Below are 20,803 nucleotides of genomic sequence, written 5' to 3'. Positions count from 1 at the left end.
CGACTGTTACAATGAAGGCTCGGTAATCAGCCCACGGCATATACTGTAGGTGTAAGCAGGGGTAAAGTGCTATTTTTTACAAGTGGGGAGTGGACCTCACATCCTCTAGGAGGGTCCTCACCTCCTCTAGTGGGGCTTGCTCCCCCGGGAAGATTTTTTTTTAAATATCGAAGTTAAAAGCATCAATCTGGTGCACTTTGAGAGCCAAAATGAAGAGATCTATGGATATACAGTATCTCTCAACATACATATGAAACAGAACTGTAAACAGATTTTCTATTTCTTTATAGATATTTTACAAATCACTCCCCTTTTAAAACAAACCGTTTGAGACCCACTGAGATAACTAGACTAAAGTTAACTATCTAAACACTGAGAGTCCTTTACTTCACCTGAGCTGAGGTTATCTGAGACTCTCAGTCTGACAGGAGAGAGTTCTCCCTCCACCTTGTTGTTGAAAAAGCTCTTTATATCCATTAGCTTGGCTAGCTAGCACCAGATGCTAACCACAACGATCTCCGGTAGATACCCACCGGTGCGCGAGCTCTCTCTCTCGCTTGCGCACGCACACAAAATGGCTCGTGCCACACACAGAGCAGAGCTTGAATGAAACAGACCCAGAAGTAAGCTACTTGTACTCACGAGGCCTATTATGTGCAGAATCCCTCTCGCTTTCAGGTGGTTTTGATTGAGTGTCCACACGTGGACGTTTAAGGACTAAAAAACGATCCATTTGTCACTTTGCTGTTAGCAAATCATTTGGGGCTCCAGCTAACAGGAAGTCACTCAAGTGTCACAAAGTAATTTAGCCTATGAGTAGGTCAAAAATCGAATGGGTGCTGGCCATTGGCCTAATCATATCACCTGTGTTGGCTTTATGTTTTTGGTCAAACATTTATTTGTTTCACATTTGCATTGATGTAATCAATAATTTTTCTGATTTAATTTAATAAAAATAATAATAATTTTCGAAAAAAACAACATATTTCTTGGGGGTACTTAGGGGGTGCTTTGGCAATCCTGGGGGGTGCTTCAGCACCCCCTAGCTCCCCCCTGGCACCGCCCCTGCTTTCATGGGAGAAAAAGGTTCCCATTTCTGATTGGCTGGGCGGATTGCGGCCAGTGAAACTCCCAAAAAGTTTTGTGAAGCCGCCATTTTATTTTCCTCGCATTAGCATTATTAGCATTAGCATTAGCCCAGCACACAAACGCAGAGAGACTAACTTATGGCAACACAAAATAAAACATGGGAGCGGTGGAGTGATGAGGAGGTGTCGGCGTTTCTGGCGATTTACTCGGAAGGCTTCAGTAGAAGCTGCCGGGAGTCCCAGCAGCTTCTACTGAAGCCAGTCCCCAACTCTGGGGACTTCCGGCCGGGGACTTCGGGTGGCAGTATACGCCGTGAAGTTGTTTGCGGCCTGCCAGTAAACCCAAAGCAGAAGAAGAACAAGTGACGTCAGCGGCTTCATTTTCCTAGTCCTCCCTCAGGGACTTATTCCGGTGTGAACGCGATCTGTACTTAGTTCATCAGAACTAAAGAGTTCTGATGAACTAAGTTCTCATGAACTAAGTACGGCAAAGTACTTGGTGTGAAAGCGCCTATTGTGTTCTTTTTAACCAAATATCTCTCAGAGGGGCGTGGGTAGTGGCTCCTTATTTTCATCTAAAGTAACAGACAGAGAAACAGAGGGGATTATGGGATGCTACAATGCATGATCTGTTTGCCAAACACTTCAGAGACATGTTTTGTATATATCTGAAAACTATAATATATTGATGAAAAACAGAATAATAGGGACCTTTAAGTTGGGAAGTACAATACTATACTGCAGAAAAAGGGTTAGGTATCTGAAAACACTTGGTTATGCTTTGGGAAAGATTGGGGTTAGAGTAAAAAAAGGTTAAGCGTTAATTGCAGGACTTGCATGAACGGACTTCACTCTCCGGCAAAAAAGTCAGACCTCAACACCCTTACACTGTAGTTTCCACATGTGATAAATGCTCACTACTTCCTGCATTGACACTGAAACACCTCCCTACCCCTAACCATTGGGTGAAAATCACGAAAAGCTAAATTGTTGAATATAAACCCAATTTTGATGGAAGCTAGGCTAGTATTAAGAGCATTTTCATTAGCATTGACAACCCCACAACAGTATGTCAGTTTAAGATTTATTTCAGGGGCTCTTGGTTGTTACGCACTGATGGTTTTGAGGAGAAGGGGGTGTAGAAGGATGAGTGATGCATCTGTCAGGCTGGTCTGGAGGACGGACCGAAGTCGAGGCAGAGGTCTAGGTTCTGTCTTATGTGTTTCTACCCGATCTGAACACAAGCACCAAGACGGTAAAATGAGATAAAAAGTACGCATCTGCATTAAAAAATAAATAGATAAGGTGACACAGGGAAGGAGGGGGAAATTAAGGGATGTAGGGAGGGAGGCAGGGAGGAATGAAAGGCATGTAGGGAGGGATGAAGGGATGTAGGAAGGGGAGTAAAGAGGAATGAAGGGATATGGGATAAGGAGGATGGATTGTTAAATCAGAGACAAACGATGCCGGATGTGTGGGCATGGTTAAAGTCGGAGGTGATTGAGGCGTGTCCCTGCTCCCAAACCTCAGTTAACTTAATATATAGGCATATTAATGATAAATACATGTATATAACTTCTTGCAGTTTATGTAAAATAGAGCACCAATAATGGATGACCACCTGAACAATAAGCACCGTAACTTACATTAAATGGGGCTGTTTCTGTGAACTGCTTAATGGTGCGTCACTTTAATGTAGCGGTTGTAGAAGGCATTATCTCTTTTCCTTTTGTTAAGGATTGTGTAAAGGATCCAGTGTATCCTTTTTAAAGGGGATAAGAAAAGAAGCATGCATTTACAGAATTATAACAGCTCTTATCATGGCTGCCTCTTAGGTACTTTCAGCTCACTTAACTATGCGACGAATCATCCTAATCGACCACAAGCCCTTATTCAAAACATGGCGCTATCACCCTGAAATGAACATTGTTAGGGCACTAACGGCCCGTCCACACACAGGCATGAAAACAATCTTGAAAAATCTTGATGCTGGGCGTGTCTGAAGCTTGGCGATTTTTTGCGAGCAACGCGACCAACAACCAATCACATGAATCTCCCGCCCCCGACATACAAAGCAATAGCAATGTTTAAAACGAAGTAAACTGGATATAAAATCCCCAAACAGGCGAAAACCTACAGTTTCACCCACTGTCTCTGCCACCTCCCTCCATGCCTGGTTCCTCCGGTTTGTATCCCGGTAAATAGTTCTGGTCGTAAAGAACCGGGTGATTTGCTACCTTAATTTCTCGTTTGGAATATGAGGAAATGAACTGCGGTCTGGCTCTCCCAGCTTGCACGCGGTTTGATTGGCTAGCGCTTGTACTGGCGGGATTTGCATAAACGGGATTTGATTGGCTGATGCCAGCTTCGAAAGCATCGGGAGCATCAAAAGTTGAACATTGCTCAACTTTTGATGCTCACGATGCTTGCAAAGCCATGCTCCGCTCCCCACAATGCAGTTCGGCGAAGATTCAAAATGTTCTACGTCACCCCATTCAAGTGAATGGGCGAAGCTTTGACATTTTTTTTTCATGCCTGTGTGTGGACGGGCCGTTAGTAATACAACGGATTTTGTCTATCTACCATGTGTTAGACGGGCTATATTATGCTCATTTTCAGGTTCATATTTGTATTTAGTGTCTCTGCTGTGACATGTCTCCATGTTCAAAAAGCTCTTTCTTTTCTCATACTGCCTGTGCTGCAGCACCTCTTTTCACCCTGTGTCTGAAACCAGAGCCCGGTCTACTCTGATTGGTTAGCGGGCCGGCACTGTTGTGATGGATCAACCACTTACAGATGTCCCCCCCCTTAGCAAATCACGTGCAATGTGTTGAAGTACTAGCCAATAAAAGTGTGAGTGTTAGTGATGTCATTATGTCAGGGAACTCAACAAAGGAGTCCAATGGAGGCGTTTCAGGCAGGGGGGGAGTGTGTGGCAGAGAAGCTCCCTCTGGAGGGCCCTTTGCGGATCATTTACATGCACAAAAACATATTACAGGTAAAGGGAAACCCAAAATAGCATAAAAAGGCTCCTTTAATAAGGGCTTCTGTAAAGCAGAGTGCTTCTGATCTTCCTATGAAGAAGATAAGAATTTAAACGTATGAAAAATCCAATCACACATATGATAATAGCCGATTGAGAAAGTGATCACTCTCCTATGGAACATACTTTGACCTCAGCGCCTTCTCCTCTGACAATATTTACCCTGCCTGAGCCGGCTACGCTAACCAGCCCTGCTGCGGTGAGAAGATGAAACATCTCCAATATTAATCTCTCCGTCTGAATTGCCTCACACCTCCATGTCAGGGCCCTGCAAGGTCACCACATGTGATGAGAATCAATGGCACCGCCTGTCCTTGGAGTTTTTCTTATTTCGCTCTGGGGTACAGGGGGAGGGAAGCATTGGCCCTGGCCCTCGGCAAGATATTCCAGAGAGTGATCCTCTACAGTAACAGTATAGATCAAGGGCTAGCATGATGCAGGATCAAACCGTCCGTATCTATCCTGTGGACACTGCCATTCACTATTGATTACCCCTCGCCCTGTGGGAGTCATGTGACACAGAGACAGAGCATACATCACTGATATTAATTATGGTTGGACGCTTGGAAGAATGTAGAGGGGGATGAGATCGACCGACCGTATTGTAGAGCTTCAATGGGGTACATCAGCTTTAAAATGCTGCACTGATGGGGGTGTGTGTGTGTGTGTGTGTGTGTGTGTGTGTGTGTGTGTGTGTGTGTGTGTGTGTGTGTGTGTGTGTGTGTGTGTGTGTGTGTGTGTGTGTGTGTGAAATGGGTTGGTGCTGGTCAGAAAAAGGGGTAAGGCAAGGCGCTAAGAATGATGACTTTAAATCTCACAGGGACAAACGTTTGCAGTTCTCCGACAGCCTACTAAGTCACACATCCCCCCATGTCACACACACACCCACACACACACACACACACACACACACACACACACACACACCACACACACACACACACACACACTCTATACTACAGCATGTAGCAGAGGAAATTACTGATGGACATCACAATGTGCCGAACATCCTCAGACAGGCAAATACAAACTGGAGATAACAGCCATCACTCTCAGGACAGTGTGGGTGTTAACAAACCTCACGCTGTCACCACCCTCATGGATTTCTCTGTCTCTCTGTGCCTGATTGAAAGTTGTCCGGCCCATCCTGACCCGACACCAGCAGATAGTCCCCTGGTAGCAATTGCACAGAGGTGGTAACTGTCTGTTTTTGGATTGATAAACCTTAGCAGTCAGCAGTTGTTGTCTCCTCTTTCATTGGAGGGATGCAATAGGGACTCTAATATTATGGGAAAACAACAGAGAGAATAATTAAGTCAGGAAATCTCTATAATTTGTTATCGATCTACTTCCCGTTATGTTGCTTAGGAGTAGTGTATTTGCCGTGCATGTTTTGGGTCAAGCAGTTACTGTGGTGTCTTTCTGATTCTAACAGCTTTTCCTTCATCAAACTTAATCTCATTTTGATTTTAAATCCTCTCTCCGTATCCCCTGTGTATACTTCCCTCTGCTTTATATACTCATTTACTTGTTTCGCAGACACACAAATATCCCTTTGTGCTATTGACATAATTGTTAGTTAAAGAATGTGGTTTGTGCCACAAACCTTAAACTGATAGAACAGCTGTACAAGAGAGCTATCAAGGTGTTTGACAGAAAGCCAGATTCATACCATCCTTGAGAAACACCATTTCTTGAGTTTTGACCATTTTAAGTCTTTTAAAAGTATTTGTTTTTTTTATAAATGTTTACATTTACCCTTAGGGGAATTCATCCACACAAAAAAAACTGGACGCTGCAGAGGAATGGTAAATGGACTGTACTGTACTTATATAGCGCTTTATCCAGTCTTAAAGACCCCTCAAAGCGCTTTTACATACTACATGTCGTTCACCCATTCATACAGAGCAGTGTATGTTACTCTAGGACCTAACATTCACACACCGTTGGCCATCAGGAGCAACTCAGGGTTAAGTATCTTGCCCAAGGATACATCGACATGTTGACTGCACGGGCTGGGATCAAACCCACGACCTTCTGGTTGAAAGACGACCGCACTCCCTCACAGCCACAGTCGCCCTGTGGAGGTGACTGTGGTCCACTGCAGACAGACCACTTTTGGACAAAATGTCCACTCCATTAAAGGCAGCTCATTGTGGAATAGCCTCCCAACTGAGATACGGGATTGTCCCTCTCAATAGCTTCAAAGGTCAACTCAAAGAATGGTTGAGAATCAAACAGATGTGCAATCACCGCTAAATGCACTTTAACACAGGGGTATCTCCTCTTGCACTTTATGTAGCTCTTTTATCTCCTCCTGCACTTTACATGTCGTAGCTGCTACATTGTACTACCTTGTGGTAAATGCTGCTGCTCATGCTCTTTCTGCATATCATGTATTTCTGTTTGCCATGTATATAAATGTTTTGTTCATAAATGTTATATGTGACGGGACTACGGATGGAAATTAGCTCAAAGCTAAAATCCGGCTCATTTACATTTCAAAGCATTATTTTGTTTAAAATGTTCATTAATGTGCATTGTCCCGGTTCAAATAAACGATTAAATGATGTTTCTTGACTGTATGCAAGACATTTGTTTTATTTGAGGTATTTTTTATTGTGCTATAACCCCCTACGTTTTTTAATCCTCTCTAAGTGAGGTCCCACATTTTAAAACGTAACTAGGCACACCATGGGGATCATCATCATATCTTTATTATCCTAGAAGGAATATAAAATTCTAACTAATACATTCAAATGGTCAGAGAGAGGTCGAGTGGGTCAATTTACCCCCCAGAACAACAGTCTGCCTCCAGTCCCTGAAAAGGTGCCTCCCTTAACACAAGAGAACATAATGCTCTCAGATGTGCAGTATTCGTCAGCATAATGAGGTAATATATGAAAGTGTTTGCCTTGTTGTCAAATATTCATTCTGCACATATTTGCCAAAAATGCAAAGACTTTGGAATTTTCTAATTTGTTCGTATTTGTTAATAGAGCATGTTAGGAAAACACTGCGTAAGGTTTATAGTTTTATTTATTCCTACTCGGTTCTGTATTATTGGGGCAATGGTAATAAATAAGCCCCTCTTTATTACTTTCCATTGTAATTCTCTAGATTAAAAGTAATGATTTAAACTGATTAAAATCTGGACCATTCTATTTTATCTATCTCTTTAAAGTCCCCCAGCTTTATAGAAAGGCGATACTAAATAATGTATGTGGCCCCTTAAAGAGAGGCGTGTGTGAGGGGGTGTATGATGTGAGTATGTGGGGTGGCAGCCTACAAAAGGGGAATCAGCAGCGGTGGAGGAGCAGATGTGAGACACACATCGCAGGGGCCAGACCATAATTAGCCGCGGATATACTGCCGGGAATAACCGGATTATTAAAATTTGAGGAGGGATCGAGAGAATTCGGTGTCATACAAGGCTAAGGGATTAAGTTACGCGTTTTCACTCCTCCGGTCGCCGTTATGGGGATAGACCGACGCCGGAGAGCATCTATGGCTCTCACCTTGAACTTCCTGGCTTTGTTCCTGGCGGTGTCGGCTCTCACCACCAGCTACTGGTGCGAAGGGACGCGCAAAGTGGTGAAGCCGTTCTGCACTGGCCCGTTCACCGCCACCAGGCAGTCGTTCTGCATCAGGTTCAACAGCTCCAACCTCAACGACACCAGGCTGGTGCAGTACATCTGGGAGACCGGGGAGGATAAGTACGTGATGAGGAAGTTTCACACCGGGATCTGGTTCTCCTGCGAGCAGAACATTAACATGACCGGTGAGTTTTTGAAAAGAAACGAGCAGCGAGGATGAGTGGGTGCGCAGCGGGGCGCGCAGGCTGTGCGTCACGGAGGCGCATCGTCACCAAAGTCATGCTTTGAGTAAAAATCTTCCATAAAGACACCTGGTTTAACACAGACTATATTTAGTTATCGATCCCAGAAATATATTTAAAAGTTAAATCAGAAACGCACAGCACTATCCATGAAATGGTTACAACCATGTGGTGCCAAATATAACATCAAGTACACATGTTTTGACTACTGCTGCTCATTTTTGTCTGTTTTTGCTCTGAGTATTTGAAACGTCTTGTCTAAAGTGTAGGTTATTGTATTGTGTCATATTATAACTGTTACAAATAAAAGATATTGATGAGAAATAAGAAAATGCAACACCTGGTCATCAGTGTTGAAGAAGCAGGTGTTTGTCCAAACAATATATATCGGAATTTCAAACCAAGTTTTTGCTGAACTGAGAATAAGGATTGTAGGTCTATAAATGTGTCAGAAAGGTACATTTAAAAATGTACAATATTCAAGTTAACATATTGGAGTTGCTTAATAATTGAATAATAATCCAAAAACTAAAAGGTTTTTAGTGCAATATTAAAATTCAGGAAGAGGAAAAACTGGACATGTGGATCTGCTAGGGGAAATTGTTGAGCTTGTTTTCGCACAACACAAAGGAAATCCGTTCACAGATTGGATTAAATATTGATTTTGTTTTTTACATATCAGCTCTATCTGTGGATAGAGCTAGACTTTCTATCTCTATCTGATAATACAGTAATACACGATGGATTTCCTGTTTCGCTTATCAGCATGTTGCATAGTGCTTATACACCAACTGTCAATTAAATGTCTAATTATTGTTTTCTAGGTGAAAACTGCAGAAGTTTCCTTAATGTCGCACCTTCAAATGAAAGAGGTAAGTATATTCATAAAATGTTATCACTCACACAATTCATACATCCTTAGGTCCCCGATTCAAGTAAATGTACCATACGCAGTGTGGACCGGTACCTTGAGAGGTGCCAGTTGGTCCACTGGTTAAACAACCCAGTCTCACGGCATTTTGTGTTATAGTCACAAAATACATTTAATCTATTGATTCGTGTTCACCAACACCATTTTTTTTTCGTGTCACACAACGATTTTAAAGGCAATGTATTTATATTGGTAGTATGTTCCTGCACCACGTCTTTTTGTCCGGTCGGGTCTTGGAAGACCGGAAGCTGTGTGGTTCATAAAAACATTTTCTTACTCAATCAAGCCACAATTATTGTCAGAATACTGAAATCTGTATTTTTTAATTCTTTTTTTCCTTCTAATTTGTTATTTGGTGCAGGCACGAAACATACTACCAATAGAAATACATTGCTTTTCAAATCGTTCTGTGTCAGAAGACTGACATTTAAATGGCATTTAACATATTTTGTCACTGTGATGAAATACTGGCAATGCTTGCACCACTGAGACAGTTGTTAGAACATCTGTTGGCTGCCATACTTCTTTCATCTGTGAGCCTACATTAAATCTGAAGCTTTATAAGTAGGCTAACTGTTGATTATTAATAGAATGAATGACTATTATGCCATAGCACGGAGTTAGCTCTGTAGTAGTTAACCCTGGTCTCAAACAAATACATCTTCCTTTTTATCGATGTTCAAATGTAATACCAAGGCTAAAACAGTGTCTCTAGTGTTGTTGTTTTGTTGATCTCTATTAAGAAGTGCGTGATGAGGGGCTAAACCTTTAAATTCGTTAGCATTTTTGTCATTCAACTCCTCCTGTTAACAAAATCTTAAAAGATATTTACATTTTGTTCTATGATTTAAAATACGTCTGAGCTTTTAGGTGTCTTGAAAACGGCGGTTACTAACAAGCGACCAAATGAGACTAAACTTCATCACGTCGAACATTAGCCAATAGCCACCTTTAGCTTAGCGGTGGTGATGCGCAGCCATGCAACCATCATGTAGTTTGTTTACAGCATAACGTCCGCTTTTTACTGCCGATTGCTTTTACGTTTGAAAAATCGAAAAACGAACTCTGGCGACCTTTCACCTCCACTTAATTAAATGCATGGTTGCAAGATAAAAATGTGAGTTAATTGATTTAGATAAACATTTTAAGTTGCAAACATTAATTTATAAGTTGTGTTGACGTAATAATGTTGGTAATTACATCAACTTAATATTGTGTGTAATTTGAACTCTGATTTCTGCGTTAATTGACTTAAAACTAAATTCAAGTTGTAGTAAGTATGCAATTGGCTTGATAACTTAATTGTTCTACACCTTGAGTTAAGGATTTCAAGTCCACTCCCACTTAACATGCCTGGACAAGTTCCCACAGTTAAGACAAATAGAAATATACAAAGGACATTTTAAGGTGAGTGTCATCTTTTGTCATTCAAATACAGTAGATAGCCTTGTAGTTGCACTGTATAGGCAAACTGCTGTTTGACCAAAATGATTAGCCTTTGAACTGTGAATAGTTCTGTGAGAGGATACAAAGTAGAGGCTACTGTGAGAGTACAAATACTTTGGGTACTATTGTGATATCGCTTTTTATTAAAAATGAATCTCGGTGAAGCAGATCAAGGATGCTTCTTGAGGTAGGATCCTTATTTAGAGTTGTCATTGAAATGCAAGTTGTTGGCAGTCACCCATTCAGAATATATTCATTTAGGTCATTTCTCTTTTTTTCCTTTTTCAAAATAGCACAATACAATTAAAGTACGCAGAGAACTATAGCCATCCGCTGCCTTGTCGTGTACCTTGGAGAAAAGGAAGAGGACCTTTTCAAGGAGTTTAGCGACGTCATTAAAAATCTTGAAATAAAATAAAATCCACGGGCACAGTGTAAAAACACAGGACAAAAGCACTGCTCTCTGTCAGCTACATTTTGAAGCATATTGCACTTTTGGCCACACCCCAATCAATAATATCTTAGCAACGTTCAGCATGGATAGGTGTTGACAGCAATGGCATGGGAAAAGGATTGTGTAACATTTGAAAAGTGGCTTCTGCTCTTCACTTAACCAGTTCACATATTGTATGGAACCTGCTAATCAGATGAGAAGATACACTAAAACTTGCACGGTTGTGATTGACAAAATCTGTCCACATGCATTTAAACACTAGGCAAAGTACTCAAAAGCACCTCTGTGTGTCTTCAGGACCACATTGCCATGACGACACACACATGCAGACTCAATAGGTGAAAACAAGACCAGCGTTGCTTTAGCAGCTGGTAATAATGGCTCTGAATTCGCTAAGAGTGACAGTTTGAAAAGTATGCATTACCTAATTCATTATCTCTTCTGCGCTAACCTATTATTTAATGTGCTTCAAAAGGACATGAATATCGCCTTCATCAGTGACCGGTCCACCCCAGGATCTGACCATACGATGGCAACCATCGTGGTCGAGGGAAACAAATGAATGAGCAAGCATTCTGCGTTAAATGTGTTCACACTGTTTGAAATAATGACTGTCGGCAGTGTAAACATCTTTGTTACATCTTTTGTAAAATGGATGTGTGTGATCTGCAGACTGGTGGCCATTGAGAGTTAGTTTCTGTAGTTTTACAAAGACTTTACAGATGTTACACATTTGGCACTGGTTTTAAATATGCAACGGCCTCTAACTTCGATGTGATGGCAGCATGTATTTGCTGTGTCCCCATGTCCCATGGTAATATGGCTAATGTGTTTATTTATTATTTGTGGGGCAATTTAAATTTGTGCTATTTATCTTTTTTTTCAAGATTGAAATTAAGCTCAGCGCAAGTTCTTTCAGGAAGACTGGGTGTATATACATTCACTCCGTAGCTGCATATAATCAGCTCATCACAGGTGTTCTCTTTAACCTATTACATTTCACCTCATTCTCCAGCAGCCAATCACCGTGCTGCAGCCAAACTATAAAATGGTTGTCCTCTCTCCTGCAGTCAGCTGTGATTTCAGGTGTTCATGCACCTTATCATAGGCATGTGTCAATACATGTTCAAACTAAATGAATTCTCTCCTCATTGAAACATCATGTGTTGAAATAAACAACTGCAGTTCAAAATAAAAAGTGAATTTCCTAATATTTTTGTTGTGGAATCAATTAATTAATTTCTTTAAAGGTAAAAACATGAAAAAGCTAAGAAAAAAAACAATTGAAAACAATATATTTGGAGCAACTTCATTTATAAATGTTTGTCAACTTAAAAACGTGTGTTCACAATGATGGTAATTAAGTACATACAACTTAAAATTCCTTTTAAGTCATACGGTAAAACAAGTCGGAACAACTTAATCTTTTGAGTAATCAACTTAAAACTTGTGTTTATGCTACCAATAATGAAGTAAGTGGTAATTAAAAACACCTCTGATTGTAGAGGAAAAGCCTTCTCCCCTAACTCAAATAACTTTGTTGCTTTAAGACAATTTCATTCTCGTTGTCTTAACTCAATAAACATCGATGCAAACTGTTGCGTTGATTTTCTTTGTTGAGCCAAGGCATTTGTTTTTAGAGTGTGGTGTTCAAATGTTGAGATTCTTCTAGTATCATACACATTTGTTTGCCATCGAGTTAGCTTTCCAAATTCAATGGTAAGTCCCATTGCCGTTGTCAAAGGAGCCCTTGCGATGCTAACTTCCTTGTTGGCCGACAAAACGTCATCCCTGCAACAAAAACCTTTTTTGTCTACATCAAATTAAGTTTGTACACTTATCCATATTACTTATATATTTCCAGTACTAACAATAGAAATTAATTGAACTCATTGTTTTCTTTATTAGTTTTGCAACGGAAGAGAAGAGGTTGACGAGGATTCATTTTAAGGTTATTAAGTTATAACCCAATATACTGTATACAATAGTAAAATAGCTGAACAACCCTACATGTGGGCGCAATATAAAGGTCTGGAACAGGGCAACTACGTAAGTGATTGCCTCTCCTCAAGAAAACCAGACACTGACCCTGAAAATAAAGAGATCTTCAGACAGCTTAGATGCCAGTGCATTCAGAGTGTATTAAGTTATGTTATCACTGGTCCCCTTATGCTTCACATTCACTTGAGAGCATTTGTCTTTTCTGCTGGTATGATTAAAGTTGTACTTGTATCAAAGCAAAATGAAAAGATATACTTTAACCAAATGCTTTCAAGACTAGTCTAATCAAATGTTCCTTAATCCCCTCTGCCCTAATTATATGCATTTAATAAAGACATCTGTGTGTGGAATTCAATTGAGAGCAGTTAAAAATAAATCTTTAGCTCAGGGATGAACATTTAAAATTCACTCTAAATTATTCTGAGTAACAGGCACAGTACGGTAGTCCACATTGTGATTAATTGAGACACATCAGTACCTGCCCTTGGGTGATTCATGCAATTACACCGCTGTGTACATTTATCGGTTTCTAAATCCGCTGATATTTAGTCTCCTCGCTCACAGACCTGAGCTCCGGATGCTGTTCCTCCCTTGGAGGATGATATATCCTCTCCGTGACTGTGAAGGTTAATGATATGGGTCACTTGTCCACCTCCCTCGTCTCCTTCTTGTCCCCATCCTCCTTCTCCTCCAGTCTCTTTCCTCTCCTCTCTTCACCCCTACTTACCCATATTCTTTTCCAAGTCCCCATCCCCCATCCCTCCTTTCTCCATTCCTGTCACTACACCCCCTCCGTCATTCCCTCAACCGTGTTCACCCCTGCACCCACAATTTGAATAGGTTTCTCCTCTTTGCTATTCCTTTGCCATAATCAATTGTATCCACAGGAGTGCTGTGGCTGTGCATTGTTGCTGAGTGCCTATACATCCTCCTGTTGGCCACCGGAGGCCTCCTCATGTCCATAGAGGTGTGTCACTTGGGCAATGTCATCGACGGCCTCAAGCTCAACGCCTTCGCTGCCATATTCACTGTGCTCTCAGGTGAGTAGCTTCATTTTATTTGTCATATTTGCCATAAAATGAAGCACAGTTATAGGATTCAAATCTAAATGTTGAATATACAGTAGATGGTTGCAGTTAACATACAAAAGAGAATCTCTTCACTTTTTGGGTGTTTTTACTGAAGTTAGAGTGAAAACTTAATTTCTTTAGAAGTAGAAATATGTTTTCTTATGTTTCTGAAAGAAAACGTACTCGTTGTCTTCTGTAGTGTTCTACTAATTGAGATCCCTTCATAGCCAAAATATGACGCAACCTTTTTCAAAGTGCACACATTGTTTAACAACTTTTAGTGATATGTTGTCTATACATTAAGCATGCTGTTGAGTTTGTATTCCACTCGGAAAGATTAAGCTAGCCACCCAGCTGTATGCGTACTAGCTTCCACCCAGGAATTGGTGGCTAGTTTCCTTTCGTCCACGCTATTTCATCTGAAGCTTCTGCACACTCATTGCCATGTTTTTGTCTTCACTATAGTGCATTCGCACTGGAATTGGGGCTACGTTTCACCTCGTGTTACAGTACTTGAATGTGTGACCAAGGCATCATCCGTTTACTGGAGTCGCTGAAACTATAGATGCACCAGAGAGGAGTCGGGGCTCATCTCTATTTACATACTTACAGTAGATACCAACCAAGCCATTGCTGAAATCCTTATCTTGCTGCTATGTGCATGTTGTGAAAGTCCCAGATATGTCGGGAAAGCAAAAAGCTTTGTTTCTGGGTTCATAACATCATCCAAAGACACTCATTGAATTCCACAGAAGTGTATTCACTGCCTCTGGCAAGTAACAAGTCTGCTGAATCAATCGTGTATAATACAGGGGTATGAATCCAAAATGTACATATTTTGCCATCATTTTATTACAATAAACATATCAGAGAGATTCCAAAATAAATCAAAACATAAAATTCCAAACTACGTAATGATACTGATTAAGCCTGGAGTAATTATTTGTCAGGTCTTTTCACATGATGGCAAGCAAACCCCTTATAAAATGATTGTTTTGTGAATGGAGCTAGGCTAGGCTAAGCCACCTTGCTCCGTAAACAGTCAAAAATAAGATCCTGTAACATAAATAAAGCATTGAATTAATCTATCATGCCATATAGATGGTCTGTGATTTGAACACATGCATTCATGAACATCGATATTCCACCTGTCTCACTCGCTTCATACGTGCCGCTAAATCTGGGTCATTGCACTGCACGTGTCCAGTTTGAACGCACCTTTAGAAACGAGTTGTTCTAGCTAGCGTTAGCTATCACTATCTATACATATCACTAGCTATATTTTATGGGTCCAGATGTAAAAGATTTTCAAAACAAACAAGCAGCACATACTCCTGTAACCGCTGCACACGTACCTTACCCGGTAATTCGAGCCACAACACAGAGTAATGTAAAAAGTCACGTAGTAATGTAGGGAGTGCTATACAGAACGTAACGCATGACAATAATTGGTTTCCAGCTGCTTAACTGTCTGGATTTAGGTGTTACAAATGTATTTCTTGCCTCGACATATTTCATCATAAGCAGCGCAGGCCTGTGACACGAGTTTCCCCCATCATCCAAACCCATCAATTTGAGTAAATATTGTCCCCTTGAAAACCGTTACTGAACTGATTTTGGATATTTGTACTTTGATAACCATTAATCTGCCCTTCAATGTTGACCATTTTCTGGATCTTCTCTGGGATTCTTCAAGTCCCGCCAAATTACGTGTGACGTCATTGCGGGCACAGCGCTCCAGCTGCACCGTTCAGGATCCCAGCAGCTGCATGTAAACGCACGATGGTGCACACAGCAGCAAGCTCAGACAGCGATGACAGTTTAATTTTGAACGTGTCTGAGAGCTCATATGAGGCTGAAGGATCGGTTTATGTTGTATCTGTTAGAAGTTTAGGAATTAGGTGCGTCAATATGGGCGATCATACGGTCATGTAGCCAGTGGTGGAATGGGACTAAAAATCATCCCGGGACTCTCGACCGGCCCACTTCGGTACCGCTAGTAAATTGTCAACGGGGGGAGTGGGGGATGTCAGGGGCGGCGGGTGCTGTAGATAGTAAATGTAAATATGTAAATATTTGTGTCACTGCATCCTGGTAAAATACAAATATAATGCAATGTCTGTGTCTTTGACATTAGCGCTGCCAGCCACCTGTGCCCTGTACTACGAAGCCAGTTCAACAGACCCTGGATATGTTTGAGTAACAAACAAACTAACAACAACAAACTAACAAACGAGATCTCGCTAAGCGGTCCTACGACGCTGGTTATGAACTCGGTAAATCAAGCCAGGGTTTCTCTCACCAGCTGAGAGCGCGTTCACGTCTAAGACACGAGTGGATCTGACTTTAATTACATTTGACTGTGTTTCGTCAACATAATGTGTTGCTAAAAATAATACTTCTGCATACAGTATGTGACACTGTAAGTGTTGCACGGCCAGACACGGCAGATAAGGAAATATATGATATATTATGATATTATATGATCGATGATCTGATTGATGATGTAATATGAATGATAAGTGCGACACGTCGGCGTCTTCTCTGCATACGGCAGTTTAAACTGTATTTCCTTTATCCTGTAATATGACTTGAGAGATTTAAACTCCGCACACTGAGTTGATCTCTTTTCTATAGACGCCGGAGGCGGGCAGCGTCAGGTAAAAAAAGTTATTTAGCCTTCCCAAACCTGAGCCTCACGCGCCGCCTATGGGGGATGTGCTAGTGATTTATCCGACCGGCCCACTTCGGTACCGGCCCATCGGGATTCGTCCCGATGGCCAGTCCGCGACTGCACCCAGCCCAGTAAACTGTCAACGGGGGGAGCCTCGCTGCGGGGAAACGGTGGACCTAGTGTCCCGATCGGAGTGGGAATAATAATAATAATAATACGTGCATTTTATCCATTAATTTCCCCAACATTGTGGTGAAAAAAACACACGTTTGTGTTGGTGTACTACAACTACAAAAAGCATCGGTTTGTTTTCTCATCAGGAAATGCAGACCGGCTCAAACAAACGATTTTTAATCATCATCCTCACGATCATTTAATGTATCATATGTTCGCCGAATTGACATGAAAGCACTAATTCATGTAGTTTCATCCACTTGAGTTTACAACTACAAAAATAATCGATTTGTTTTTATATCACATCCTACGGGAGGAAATTCAGCTCTCACTTCCGATTTTTAATCCTAATGTAATCATCATCTTCACCACGATCATTTATGTTTATGTTCGCCGAATTGACATGAAAGCACTGACAAATATGAATATACTGTAGTCAACTTCATTAAAACGTTATTAACGTGCCTAAACTCAGTAATTCACCATTTCTACGCATGACAACACACTTTGTCCGTGTTTGGCTCTCTCGCCGCATAGTGAAGCGTTCCCGCATTGACGTCACTTCCGGCTTCCCCCAAAACTTCAAAATGAGTCGAAGGAATTTCCCGCGATGTTCGAAATTATTGATATTTAACGGAACGGTATCGCTTTTTCTTTTTTAAACTGACGGTTCGAGATTACTAGTAGCCCAATATTTCATTGCACAACAGTTGTTGGGATGCTGTCACAGGCTCTTTAAGCCCCAAATGTGTTTAGCAAAGCCCCTTATACACAAATCTTTCAACAAACAGGATAGGTATACTGTAAACTTGTAATTTCAGTTAGACTTTCAAACAATTTAGACCTTTGTTCTGTTTCAATGATGGCATATGACCAAAACGTATGAGCCCCTTTCAGCCCCTGCGAAGATATCCAGCCTGTTTCCAGTCGGCCTTCTCTCTTGGTGGAGGATTTAACAATGACCTTCTCTCTATACTAATCCACTCTGTGAAAACGATCCTGACAACCACAATCTAGACAGTGAATAAGCAGCGAAATATACTCTGCTCAACGGCAAAAACTCAGCATTTCGCTGACTTTAACATATCAGGCTCAGGAAATGTATAAAAGTGCCATTGGGTGAGGAATAGTACACCTGGCTCCAAACTTCAAACATGTTCTTTGATGTGAAAAGTTTGTAACATATCTATTGTTTCGAAACAACCAGGTGGTACAAGTAAAATAGCCTTTAGCCCTAGAATAGCCTGAATTCTAGGGTGAAATGAGAGAATCTCACTGTGTTAATCTTGAACCTTAAAACTGAAGTTTCAAAAGATGCAACAATCAGACTGGTCATGGGTAGAGCCAATCACATTTGAACTGATGCAGCTATAAAGATTTTCCTGAAGATGAAGACAGCATTCAAGTTGAAATGTTAAGATGTGATCTCCATAACTCATCTCTCTATTCAATTAAACTCCACATTTTGGGAAATGCGCTTATTAGCTTTGTTCAATTAATAAGATAAGTAAATCTATACCACTCCTGTCTATGTGGTAAGTAAAGGGCTCAAGATGCGTAGCGATAAATCTGTCTTGACATTTTTTATTACGTCAGACTTCCTCTAGGATTGACGTTGTCGGCATCTTGGCATCCAGGCTAATCTAAAATGTGTTGACAGACAGCTAGCAGTTAGCAACCTGATATGACACCTATGACCCAATGCGTCCCTAAAAATGCATAGCTTTAAGGCATAACAATTAGGGATGCACCGAATATTCGGCCACCGAAAATTATCGGCCGAAAATGGTTAAAAAGGCCCTTTCGGCCGAAAGGGTTTTAGCACCGAAAAAATATCACCGAATGTCAGAACAGGCTTACGTTGGTAACCTAACGTGTTGTTGTGATGACGTAATAAAGACGCGGCGACCATGCTCGCGGCTGGCTCACAGGGGGGGGGGGGGACATTGACCTTTGTCATTGAGATTGCCCTGAGCCTTTAACAAATCGTATTAAATAATCTGATGACAGACTGTAAACAGAATAGCTGAAATGTTAACAAACTAAATAACTCAGTTACCTCTAATCATTAACCCATGTTTGTATCATGTAGTTAACTCCGTGTGTTGCTGCTAGCATACATAACACCTGACGTGGAAACGTTACTCGTGGATGGAGCTACAGAGCTGCTAGAAAGACGGTCGAACCCGGTACATTCCTCCGTCTGCATGCGGTGCACTTTTGCTAAATGTTTAGACACATTGCTCGTGCTTACATGCTAAACTCTTATTGCACTTATGGTAACAAGTATTCTCCACATCGAGACGGGTAAAGTTTAACCACACCTCGGAGCGCGTTCTCTCCGCCATCTCCGCAGTGTGCTCCGCTGCATGTAGCAGCTGCGTGTGTGTAAACTGCCCCGCCCCCTCGCACACAGACGGGGGAGAGAGATCTCGTCTGATCGAAAATACATCATAGACGCATTTGTTGTCTTTGCATATTAGAAACGAGTTGGCGACACTAAGACTGCGATATAATGTTTTTTAGCAATAATACATGACATATATAAATGTACTGTATGCATTCAAAAGTGCTGAATAAATGTGTTATGGACCCATAATAGTGATTATTATTTAAGTTAAGTTTTGCCATAATCATGTCTATTTCCATAATCAGGTAGCTGAACAACATTGGTAAAAAAGGTATACATTATATATATATATATATATATATATATATATATAATGTATACATTTTTTACCAATGTATATATATATATATTTCTATTAATCATTTTCGGCCTTTCGGCATTCGGTTTTCGGCCAACTGTTTCCTATTTTCGGTATCGGTTTCGGCCAAGAATTTCCCATTCGGTGCACCCCTAATAACAATATATAAACATATTAGTTACAAAAACCAGGCTCTATACTTGTATATTTTTGCTGTTGAGTTGGGCATTTTAACATTGTGGTCTGCAGAGATTGACTCCCTTTTAGAGCCAACACCAAGTTTTCATTTGAAATAACGCTTTTGGCCTTTTTTGGCGCTGCTCAGCCCTGTAGTTTGTTGCTTGGTCATGACACAATTTAGCTTCCACCTAGTTGTTCAGATTTAGGAGACACAGAGTCTGGCAAGTTTGATAAGGACAAGGAGGACAGGTGTTCCTACTTTAATAAAATGGTGTGTTGTGTCTTCATGCGCAAGCATGGGACAAACTAAAATGTGACCCACTAATAGAAAAATTGCACCATAGCACCATTAGAGTTCTTGAACACCACAGGGAGCCTTTTAGCAGGAGCAGAGAGGTTTTTTGTTGAATTGTTTAATCTTGAAGCATCCAGCACTAAGTCTATAAAGGAATGCCCCTACAAACACAGTTAAGATAATCTTGTGTTCAACACTTGACAAACTCCTGACTATTCACAAAGTTGTAGAGAAACCTTTTTTTTAGAACATTGGATATTTAAACCTTTCTGAGCCTGAGGCTGCATATTGATCAGCTTCGAGTTGGAGATGGGATTCTCCTGGTCTGACTTATGCTTTGATTTTGGGCTGAGCACAGTCAGCTTAGTCCCCTTTGATCTTTTTGACATGTGAAGCAATGAAGAGACTGTTCCTTACTGGTTAAATATCCTTCAAACGTTGGGTTACTTTCTTGTTGCATCATTAGTTTCATGTGACATCTGTTCTGGTTGTACACTTTATTCAGAAATCACATTTCTACTTTATAGCTTTAGGGAACAATAGCGTAGAGTTGTTAGCCTACTTGGAAACAAGTAAGAATCAAATCAGGAATTCTCAGTCAAACTCACACACACCATCCTGCTGACGTAAATACTCAAAAGTACACTACATGTTTATTCATCCGCAGCTGAAAATAGTTGCCAGGCATCTCTGTAGAAGAAATATTTCTTAAAATAGTTTCGTAGCATAGCAACCTTGTAAAAATCCCAAGAACATTTGCCAGAACTTATTCGGATTTAGGTGCGTTTTACATCTGCCAGTTTCATCGGTTCATGGAGTTGACACAAACGTTTGCATCACAACAGAAATGCACTTCTGCCCATATTTCAGTCATCTAGTCATGGTGTCCTCATCTTTTCAT

At 40.9% G+C, this 20,803-nt stretch overlaps 1 protein-coding gene across 1 annotated transcript in view; it reads left to right on the top strand.

Annotated features, from left to right (window-relative positions):
- Positions 1 to 7,451: 7,451 nt before the first annotated feature.
- LOC117553586 (germ cell-specific gene 1-like protein) overlaps positions 7,452 to 20,803 on the top strand; it is a 37,779-nt gene continuing 24,427 nt past the window's right edge. The window contains exons 1-3 of the mRNA XM_034227592.1: positions 7,452 to 7,912; positions 8,794 to 8,841; positions 13,689 to 13,841. Of these exons, the coding sequence (XP_034083483.1) occupies positions 7,609 to 7,912; positions 8,794 to 8,841; positions 13,689 to 13,841 (505 nt within the window). The 5' untranslated portion in view covers positions 7,452 to 7,608. The remainder of the gene's footprint in view (positions 7,913 to 8,793; positions 8,842 to 13,688; positions 13,842 to 20,803) is intronic.

The sequence above is a fragment of the Gymnodraco acuticeps genome, unplaced genomic scaffold (genome assembly GCF_902827175.1).
Source record: "Gymnodraco acuticeps unplaced genomic scaffold, fGymAcu1.1, whole genome shotgun sequence".
In the NCBI taxonomy this organism is placed as follows: domain Eukaryota; kingdom Metazoa; phylum Chordata; class Actinopteri; order Perciformes; family Bathydraconidae; genus Gymnodraco; species Gymnodraco acuticeps.
Note: the sequence above shows the minus strand (reverse complement) of the source record. Positions and strands in the feature narration are given on the sequence as shown.